The sequence below is a fragment of the Tachysurus fulvidraco genome, chromosome 4 (assembly GCF_022655615.1).
Source record: "Tachysurus fulvidraco isolate hzauxx_2018 chromosome 4, HZAU_PFXX_2.0, whole genome shotgun sequence".
Lineage (NCBI taxonomy): Eukaryota > Metazoa > Chordata > Actinopteri > Siluriformes > Bagridae > Tachysurus > Tachysurus fulvidraco.
The window spans coordinates 18,680,352-18,691,874 of NC_062521.1; the positions used below are offsets into that span (position 1 = coordinate 18,680,352).

Genomic DNA, 11,523 nt, shown 5'->3' on the forward strand with positions numbered 1-11,523 from the left:
CTGCCTCCCTCTGGTGACTGCATATATTACAGGAAAAATCAAGCACAAACAGGACATCAGAATTAGAATCAGAATCAGAAAGAGCTTTATTGCCAGGCATGTTTTCACAAGCGAGGAATTTATTTTAGTGACAGAAGCTCCACAGTGTAACAGAATGACATATACAATATAGACAAAATTGTATGTACACATGTACAGGTGTGAAATGTGCAACTGAAATATGCATATACAAATATAGGCAATTTGTATGTACAAATGTGCAAGTGTGAAAATGTGCAATAGAAGTATACAATATATAAAATTTGTATGTAAAAATGTGCAAGTGTGAAATGTGCAATTGAAGTGTTGTGTGTTCCATGTGTGTTAATTGTTCATCAGATTTATTGCCTGAGGGAAGAAACTGTTCCTATGTCTGGTCGTTCTGGTGCTCAGATCTCTGTAGCTTCAACCAGATGGCAACAGTTCAGAGTACGTGTGCTGGATGTGAGGGGTCCAGAGTGATTGACTTTGCCCTTTTGCTCACTCTGGAGAAGTACAGGTCTTGAAGAGTTGGGGAGAGTTGTGCCATTGGTTCACTCAGCAGTCCAGACTACCCTCTGTAGTCTTCTGAGGTCAAATTTGGTAGCTAAGCTGAACCAAACAGTAATTGAGGTGCAGAGGATCTATTCAATGATGGCAGAGTAGAACTGTTTCAGAAGATCCTGTGGCATGTTGAACTTCCTCAGCTGGCGAAGGAAGTACAACCTCTGCTGGGCCTTTTTCACAATGGAGTCTATGTGAATGTCCCACTTCAGGTCCTGGGAGATTGTGGTTCCCATGAATCTGAATGACTCCACTGCTGTCACAAAGCTGTCCATGATGGTAAGTGTGGGGAGAGCAGGGGGGTTTCTCCTGAAGTCCACTATCATCTCCACTGTCTTGAGCGTGTTCAGCTTCAGATTGTTAAGGCTGCACCAGACAGCCAGCCGTTCAACCTCCAGTCTTAAGTCCACAAACAGAATCCTCACATAAGTCCCTGGACTGTCCAGATGCTGCAGAACATAATGCAATCCAATATTGACTGCATCATTCACAGACCTGTTTGCTCTAAAAGCAAACTGCAGAGGGTCCATTAAGGTTCCAGTGATGTCCTTCAGATAAGCCAAAATAAGTGATAATAAGTCTTTCAAATGATTTCATGACCACAGACGTTAGAGTAACAGGTCTGTAGTCATTAAGTCTGTAATTTTGGGTTTCTTTGGAACGGGAATGATGATGGAGCTTTTGGAGCATGAGGGGACTTCACACAGCTCCAGTGATGTGTTAAAGATCCGTGTGAATATGGGGGCTAGCTGATCAGCACAGGCTTTCAGTCAGGCTGGTGAAACGCTATCTGGACCTGGTGCCCTTCTCTTGATCTTCCTGAAGACCTGACATACATCATCTTCACTGAACTGAATTGTAGGTGCGGCTGAGTCGGAGGTTACAGAAGGTGAGAATTGGGCTTTTTCAAACCTGGCTTTCAGACCTTTCCACACTGAAGCTGAGTCATTAGAGGAAAACTGAATCGGTAGTTTTTTTTTAGAATAATTCCTCTTTGCCACTCTGATCTCCTTTTCCAGTGTGTATTTGGCCTGTTTGTATAAGACTCTATCCCCATTTCTGTGAGCATCCACTTTGGCCTGACGGAGCTGGCTGAGTTTTGTAGTGAACCATTGTCATTGTTGTAAGTTAAGTGAGTCCTGGTAGGAATACACAAATCCTCACAGAAACTGATATATGATGTTACAGTCTCTGTGAGCTCGTCCAGGTCGGAGGCAGCAGCTTCAAAAACAGTCCAATCAGTATGAGAGAAACAGGCTTGTAAATCCTGCTCATCTTCCTTAGTCCATCTTTTTACAGTCCTTAATACAGGTTTAGCTGATTTTAGTTTCTGCCTGTAGGTCGGTATCAGATGAACTAAACAGTGATCAGAAAGTCCCAGAGCTGCCCGAGGGACAGAGTAATATGCATCCTTTATTGTAGTGTAACAGTGATCCAGTGTGTTACTGTATCTGGTAGGACATGTAACATGCTGTCTGTATTTAGGCAGTTCACCCGAGAGAATCGCTTTATTAAAGTCCCCAAGAATTATTACTACAGAGTCCGGGTGTTTTTGCTCACTCTCTGTGATCATGTCAGCGAGTGTCTGTAGGGCCGAGCTCACGTGCGCTTGTGGAGGAATGTAAGCACTCACCAGAATGAACAAGCAAAACTCCCGCGGCGAATAGAACGGTTTGCAGTTAATGAAGAGTGTTTCAAAATCGGGACAGCACATCTTTAGCACAGTTACATCAGAACACCACATTTCATTGATGTAAAAACACATCCCGCTGCCGCGTGATTTCCCCGTTGATTCCGCGTTGCGGTCCGCTCTGAAGAGCTGAAAGCCCAGCAGAATTAACGTGCTGTCCGGAATGGAGTCGTAAGGACAGATGTACCTTTATTAGTTCTCCATTGGGGAAATCCTAGAAATTTAGGCGAGTACACTTTTTGTTCTATACTATGTTTTTATGTTATTATAGTACATTACCCATGTAATATAGGTAATATTAATAGGTAATATTAATTCAGGTAATATTAGCATACTGCATCTTGTCAAATTTTCCAGTATGAACACTTATTTTTTGCCTTAAGACAGTCTGTAAGTGCTATTTTTAAAAATCCTGCATAACTATGATCAATTATTACTCAGAACTGTTCATTGGAACAGAAAAAAATACCCTAATCTTTTTCCATGAATGAGTGCTTTTAACTATTTGTGGCAAGCTCCACTGCAAGAATGATTTAAAAAAGAAAAAATAAATAAATAAATAAATAAATAAATAAATAAATAAATAAATAATAATAATAATAATAATAATAATAATAATTTTACAAATCATGTTGTTTTTAAAGTGTAGTCAGTCAGTGTGTAAGGTGTGACAAAGCACTTTGGTAAAAGCGTGTGGAAATATCTGCATAGAACAACAATGAACAACAGAGTAAACAATGTTGCTTTACAAAGACTAAACAAAGACCCACTTGTTTAACGAATGTTAGTTGAAAAGCAGATTTTCAGGCAAGTGCCTACAGTGAGAGAGTGTAACCAGCTTCAAAACCGAATTTAAGCGCTTGCTAAATGTTTTAAGTCTTGGTTGTGCTACTTTTCAGCAGGTCAGGCATTATGTAGGGGTGTAAAAGCATAAAGCTGACAATGTAATAAAGAAATCTAAAAAAGATAGCCTTAAACTTCGGATAGCCTTAAAACATTGCTTTCCCAAGCAAAGAAATAATAATAAATAAATTTTTAAAAAATAAATGATTCATGAATAAATAAATACATTTAAATGTGTTATATTTATTAAAATTGTATCATATTAATAGCCAATCCGCCTACTGTCAAGATTTTCAGAGTGGGAGGAATCCGGAGAATCCAGAGGAAAGACACATGGAGAACGTGAAATACAGCATAATAACCCAAGGTCAAGATGAAACTGAGGATCGTGGACTGTTGAAACAGTAATGCTCCTGCTGCACCAGTGCCCGTAATACAGGGTTTCAGGCCAATGTTGGCCATAATAGTACTCTGTATCAGATTACTGCATTCCTGCATCCTGTTTTGTTGCTATTAGCTAATTTTGATGTGATGAAAAAGTGATATTGTACAGTTACCATGCGATTTATTTTTAATTCATTTTTATACTGTTCTACCTCCACAAAATCAATCAGTGATTAATCCCGGAGTCAATTTTGCAGTTAGATCCTGTTTTATCAGTTAATAAATAGATCAAACATAGCACTATTTTAGGCATTGAAACTTTTATTTTTTAGTCAAACGTATTGCTTAGTCAGGTGTTTGTTGTGGGTTTTATTTAATTTTCTACAACAGCCGCTCATACATTATAAATTGCTTATACATTACGAAATTTCAGAGTAATCACTCACACATTTTAAGCACATTTTGGAAAGTGCTGAAGAAGTCAATCAGTGAAAGATTTTGGAAAAATTTTGATTCCAAATTCCATTGTCATAATTTCATAGGCACATTTTAAAATAAAAATGCAAATACAGAAACAAAAAAGAGCCAGTGTATACACAATTTTTCAGTTGATTATACAACCACAAGAAACATGACTGACCCCACAAGCTAGCAATTGATGTAATAGGCCACTGCACCTATACATATGAAATAATCCCCAAATCAAACAACTGATACATTAGATTCTGTATCACACTAGTGAAATGGCAAACTACACATTCTCAGATTAGATATGTTATGCATATGTTATGCAATGTTTAAGAAATCTATGGTATAAAATGTATAATGGCATAATCTAGAAACAGTTGGATTAAATATCTCTCACACACAAGCACTCTTTTAATGACATTACATAGTAAATTAACCCTGATCAAAACAATATACATCCAATATTGTAAACAGATTAGTGTACAGCCTGTAACAGTATCATCTAATTCAATCCATTTGAATCTGGTCAAAGAGTTCTTACATTACATTTGAAAAGCAATGTAACATTAAGCACAAATTATATCCATCTGTAAACCCTAGAGACTAATCAGGATCATAAGGAGCCTGACATTTAGCATTAGACCTAAATGTTGATGAATGGGGAAAAGAGGGCCAGCTACAGTAAATGCTTTTATATCTGGGTTATTCTTTAGGTTATAGTAATATTTTCATGTCAGTTTGCTCCCTCTCCATTGCTCTAGGAGTTGTTCAAGCAGCAAAATAAACAGCACCAGATGGAAACTCACAACATAAACAACTAGAACAGCCAAAATACATTTAGGCGTATTGTGTTGGCTTTTTGTGATATTGTATTGATTATTAAAAAACTTTCCTGACAATCAGTTCCACATATGTTTTACAGTAGATATTTTATCTATGAACGTATCCCCTGCATTGAACAAATAAATAAATAAATACAAATGTAATCAAATTTATTACTTAAATGTAACTATGTATAAATGTCTTCTCTTAGCCATCAACATCTAACATCTTTCCTTACTTTCGGAGGAAAGAATGTCTTGGGGTGTGGCTACAGACATCTTTAAATAACGTGCAACAACAGAAACCATTACTATACTGTAAAAGATAAAGTTTCCAAATGAAAGAGACATGTCCATCTTCAGCATTACAGTTTTATCTAGTATCTTCTTCTGGAAGAGCTATATTTAAATAGCTAGTAAAAAAGTGAATCAAAAGTGTGGCCTGAACAATGGCAGTATTCTCATATTGCTAAGTGACCAGTAGCTATGATTTTGTTTTGGACGCATTTAAGACAATATTTTGCGGAGCACCAATTCAACAAATGCTACATTACTTTTTTTAAAACAGCATGGTTGATTTAATATGTAGTCTTAGCACCTGCAGGGTAAAACCTCTAAATAAAGCAAATAATCAGTATAGGCACAGCTAAATCATAGCTTTATAATGTTTTTTTTTTTTTGAGATCTCAGGCCTGGTGCTTTTTTCTGTTATCTGCTGTTGGAATTCATTTAATTTAGAGTCTCATTCGAGTTCAAGAATGTGAAGAAAGGCTCACCAGAGCTTAATGAGTTCAATTATTTTATCTTGTACTCGTTATTTAATTTCACATTCCTGTAGCCACTTAAATAATGACAAAGCTTAGTCAAAATATATAATGAAATACTTGAGTAAAATCCCGATACAGAAAGTATACTGAAGATATCAACCTTTATACTTGAGACCTGGAAAGAGACACAAATAATGTCCTTTTGCACCTCTGCATAGCAAGAAATTAGATTCAGAGAGTGCTCTTGTTATGGGATATAATTAACAACTCACAAATGGTGGTAATAATCACCATAATTGTCATGTTACAACTATATGTATGCAGGCATGGGGTAATAAGTGCACAGTTGTGCGAACATATGCCCTTCCATCTGGGGAAAAAGCAACATTGTACTAAATGTTCTAATGAGAGGAAGGAAATTACAAAGACATCTTGAATATATGACACAGTTTAGGACACAAAAAAATTTGCTTTTGTAAGGAATGACATGAGGGTTTAGGGGAACAGAATGTGATAGAGCCTGCTATTCTCTATATCTTTTTCTCCATTTTCTCCTTATCAGCCAAGTTATCAGCATGGATGTTACATTCTTAATTAATTAAAATACAATCATTATTATTACCATTATTATTATCATCACTAAGCTCAAATGAGAGGTTGTAAACAGCAGGTGATTTTTTTTAAATGTACAAAACATGACTAAAAATGTGAAATTTGTGTAGATTCTGAAATAGCTATTTAACCAAATACCTGTCCTACGATTTTCAGTTAAATGGTCATTGGCTGTTCATTAAAATTTGCAGTGGCTTGTTGTAAACCAATTAGTTCTGCCACCATTTCCAATGACAGTATTAAAACACCTATTCCACAATGTACTACATTTGGCATAAAGTCAGTGCAGGATATTTATCCCAGAAAAATGAATTGTTGCAATAAAAAGCAGTTTTACACACACACACACCTTCCACTTGGGTGGAAGCTACTGAACATGATTTAAGGTGTGTACCATATTGAGTAATTACACAAGGTCTCTCAAGCTGTCGAGACAACTAGGCTTGTTTCATTTTATAAACTGAGTCACATTACGCATCAACCTACAAAAATGTGCAGACAGAAAATGGGATACAGGAAGAAAAAGTACAGTGTGAAGGAATGTAGGTAGTCACAATGTGTTTGATGAAGCAGAACCTCTTAGGCCTTCAAAAATATTACCAGACAAAGGTATGTTTGGTCACCTGTCAGAAGTCCACTCTGGAATGTGTGCCGCTGTGCTCGATTAACCTAGCTTGGTAATCTGCAGACTTCCGTCTATCCTTATCATATCAATGGTCAGCAAAGCCTTTACTTTGTGATAAAAGTCAAACAGCTGATGCCCATCGACAAAGATCCTAAAACGCTGGTGTTCACAATGGATTTCAATCTGCATGGATAGGAGGAAAAATACAGAAAGAACGTAATCAGGGAGAGAGTAAGTAATGGAAAATTCGAAAGCAAAAGTCACTGAAATATACTGTACATTGTAGTGCAGTGCAGTATGCTGAAAGGAAGCACGTATCCAGTTTTGCATGCTTATCTCAACTTTGTATTGAATCACTGATCTGGAAGTAGAGTGACCCGTTCCCTTTCATCATTCTCATTATCTCAACCTTCTTTACATTCTTCTGCTGTACAGTTCACTGCCATCAACAGGAACACAAACTACAATTTGGACTTTTCAGCCTTTGTGACTATATTTGTTGAGAGCACTGTTATTTGTTCTTCCAAAAATTCCATTTAATAAAAATAATGCTTTATTATATTCCATTAAAAAGGTGAAAAACCATTACAATTGTTGGAAGTACAAAAGGACATACCGTAGGTTACATGTAAGCAATTAGTGCAAATTCGCAAAATTAATGCCTTACTGAATTAAAATCCTTCTTAACTGGCCACAACAGTAAGTAAAATCATCTTTTCAGGCTCTTAGAATAAGTTCCAGAAAACATATGCTTGGCTTTGGTGCAGAGGTTAACAGATTAGTTTTAGGCCACATGAAGCTGGGTGCTGGGAAAATATTATGAACCCAAATCTAAAGGTTTTAGATTGATTTTAACAATGACTATTGTGGTTAGGGATAATGTCTATGTCTTCAAAAAAGCACTTATAGTCTCCCAGCCTTTTAAACCAGACATCTGAGACACTAATAATAACTAATTATGATTTTACTTGTAATTTATCCCTCCATTAAATATGTTACTGGTAATGGCTAGGGACACACTACAGATTAAAGTCTGATAATTACCCTGAATGGCTGGTCCTGGATGAAGGGGAAATATGGAATGGTTCCCTCCTCTTCACTCCATTTCCCAGAAATCCTTGCATTCCGCAGGAACTGCCGTTGATGGAATCGGGCACTAAGTTTCAGGGCCACATCTGTAACCTCCTCCTCATCCTTCTCTGTGTTGCAGCTACAGGTCAGACTAACATCAAAGCTGAACATAAAACAGCCATTTAAGGTTAAACAAGACATCTGACATAAGACTTTGATTTTAATATGCAGTATTGACATGTCCAGTGTAATTAGTATATACCATAAATACCTCCAATGATACTTAGATTTCAAACATTCTAAGTTATATTATACTGTTACAAGATACTTCTTTTATGTTCCTGTTTTCAGGTTCTCACAAATAACTATTAATAAGTACTAATATCTAAGAATATTAATAGTATTTGTAATTAATAATAATGTAGTTTAAATTACGATGCAGCATATCAAAAAAAATATTTGACAGATTTGATGTTTAATGTCAATGGCAACAAATAGTCTGTCTAAAAAAATGCCTGCTAATTTTCAAAGAGACACATCCATTGATTTGGCTAGTCTTAGTTACATTTACTGTTACAAAAAATGTGAAAATGGGAGTGTAAGCTTATCAGTATTGCCAAAATGAAAATAGATTTCCACAGTGTAACCTTCAGTGACACACCCACAAGCTCTAATGGCTTTAAAATGTCTTTCCGTCAGAGTAGGTAAACACCCATTGGCATGCTTAAACACATGCCATTCATCTACAAGGTCCAGAGCATGTCCATACACAGGCTCCAGAATATGGACAAAATACTATATAGAGAGGTCATATTATAGTATGTTAAAACCCTTTGTTGTATATGATTAACAACTGATCATTTTTCACAAAAGAAATTATTTATGAAATCAATCAAAACACCTTCAGAAGCACATCTGCATGGTTTAAGATTAGAATACTCTGAAACAGCATAATAAAACTTACAGTAAAAATTGAGTTTCATTTGCATATAGTCAATGATAAATCAGTATCAGTTCTTGCAAAGGCCAATTGTACCACGTCGATAAACAATATAGTTCTATTCTAAAACTAAACAGATATCCATAAAGTTGATGTTGCATTTCTAATAATCCAGCAGTGAGGTAGTAGCAAGATGAGATTAAACTAAAAATGTAGAGCAAGCTCCTTCAGAAACAAAGAAGCAAGAAGATTTTACCTTTTTTTAAGTTCTAGGATCAGATGTAGATGACAATGATGTAATGACATTGATCATTTATCATCACTACCTTTCTGGTTCTGCATCCACTATGCCCATGACTATGATTTTCTTCCCAGGCCTCATACCTCCTCTGATCCGGCCTTTGAACGGCACTGTCTGTGAGATTAAAATAAAGGAGATTAGTCAAAGACCAGCCCAAGCATGAGCAGTAGCCACTTACATGGCTTTCATCTTTTACAGTGATATATGAGGCTACTTCACCAGGATTCGTGAGATATTCTCTTTGTCAGGGGAGATCAAGCCACTGTCTCCTAGTGAATTGTTAAGATGATCGTCCTCGGTTGTCTTCGGTGTTATCCAAGGTAGAAAAGAGAAAGAAGGTTTTAAGATCAATACCTGCAAAAAAAGCCTATTTGCTGCAATTTTTTCATTATTATTTTTTTATGATATTCGCTAAGAACAATGCAACAGCACACACCTTATTAATATTTATCAAAACCTAACATTTAATGTTATATACACACTATATCAGTATATACACTATATACACTGTATACACTATATCAGTATATACACTACATAAACTATATCTGTATTGTACGTACACTACATACACTGTATCAGTATATACAGTATATCAGTATATACACTACATACACTATAACAGTATATACACTATATGTACTATATCAGTATATACACTATATACGCTATATACACTATATCAGTATATACACTATATACACTATACACACTATATCAGTATAAACACTATACACACTATATACACTATATACACTATACACACTATATCAGTATATACACACTATATACACCATACACACTATATCAGTATATACACTATACACACTATATACACTATACACACTATATCAGTATATACACACTATATACACCATACACACTATATCAGTATATACACTATACACACTATATACACTATACACACTATATCAGTATATACACACTATATACACCATACACACTATATCAGTATATACACTATACACACTATATACACTATACACACTATATCAGTATATACACACTATATACACCATACACACTATATCAGTATATACACTATACACCATATACACTATATCAGTATATATACTATATCAGTATATACACTATACACCATATACACTATATCAGTATATACACACTATATACACCATACACACTATATCAGTATATACACACTATATACACCATACACACTATATCAGTATATACACTACACCATACACACTATATCAGTATATACACTATATACACCATACACACTATATCAGTATATACACTACACCATACACACTATAACAGTATATACACACTATATACACCATACACACTATATCAGTATATACACTATATACACCATATACACTATATCAGTATATACACACTATATACACCATACACACTATATCAGTATATACACTATATCAGTATATACACTACACCATACACACTATATCAGTATATACACTATATACACCATACACACTATATCAGTATATACACTACACCATACACACTATATCAGTATATACACACTATATACACCATACACACTATATTAGTATATACACTATACACCATATACACTATATCAGTATATACACTATATTAGTATATACACTATACACACTATATACACTATATCATTACATACACTATATCAGTATATCAGTATTTTGTGCTTCAACAATGAGAAATGTAATGAACATCGCCCTAAATATTCAATGAGTCTGTGATTACAGGTTTACGTTACTCAAACGAACACCACACTGACACCACATGCGATAAAACGTGTGTCTTGGTGTTGACCGGATTTCCAAACTGTAATGCATGCTGTATCTTAAACATTCATATAATGTGCATGCAATCACCGTGAGGTTTTAATAGGTTTAGGTTTACTCACTATAGCGTCCTTTTCCGTGCTCGGTTCCGCCATTTTGTCCAGAAGACCATAGGATGCTTACGGTAGCGTAGGAATCTGACCGCGGCACGCGCCTTCCTCACAGCGTAGTACAGCAGCCACGCGCTCACCGGGACGCCTCGTAACGAGAGAAAAGACACAAAAGCTCGAGGTTCGCTCCCCACACCGCTGAGGGAAATTATGCTGATGTGTGAAAGAGCAGGGACGGAGCTTAATCCAGTGTCTACATCCAGTCTGGGCTACGACCCAAATCACACAGACTGCTACGTACTGTACTAAATAAGAAGCTGATTTATGTCAAAATAGCTGTGGTCTATCCACGCCACTACTTTTTAAATGAATGTTTAGTATGGTTGTAAGCGAATTGGGAATAATCTGGAAAAGCTTCACAGTCCTCTTTGCAATTATCCTGATTTCCCAAAGGAGTTCTTTAATATCAAAATATTGATTTACAGTCACATGTCTTAATAGCTTACTAAAGTGTAAAGAGAG

At 35.8% G+C, this 11,523-nt stretch overlaps 1 protein-coding gene across 2 annotated transcripts; it reads right to left on the minus strand.

Annotated features, from left to right (window-relative positions):
* Positions 1-3,800: 3,800 nt before the first annotated feature.
* lgalslb (lectin, galactoside-binding-like b) lies at positions 3,801-11,523 on the minus strand. Of its 2 annotated transcripts, none has more exons than XM_047812979.1 (5): positions 11,014-11,523; positions 9,324-9,410; positions 9,130-9,218; positions 7,837-8,026; positions 3,801-6,975 (listed from the first exon to the last, which is right to left on the minus strand). In XM_047812979.1, the coding sequence occupies exons 1-5, from the start codon at positions 11,044-11,046 to the stop codon at positions 6,832-6,834; spliced, it is 543 nt and encodes a 180-aa protein (XP_047668935.1). In that variant the 5' UTR covers positions 11,047-11,523; the 3' UTR covers positions 3,801-6,831. The 2 variants fall into 2 exon arrangements, with proteins under 2 accessions (XP_047668935.1, XP_027030633.1); XM_027174832.2 differs by having other exon boundaries at positions 9,324-9,407; positions 11,014-11,469.

Coding starts and splice junctions, on each gene's coding strand:
- lgalslb (XM_047812979.1), bottom strand. CDS start 11,046: ATGGCGGAACCGAGCACGGAAAAGGACGCTATA. Junction 9,219..9,323: donor AGAATATCTCACGAATCCTG/GTGAAGTAGCCT, acceptor TTAATCTCACAG/ACAGTGCCGTTCAAAGGCCG. Junction 6,976..7,836: donor TCCAGGACCAGCCATTCAGG/GTAATTATCAGA, acceptor CTATCCATGCAG/ATTGAAATCCATTGTGAACA.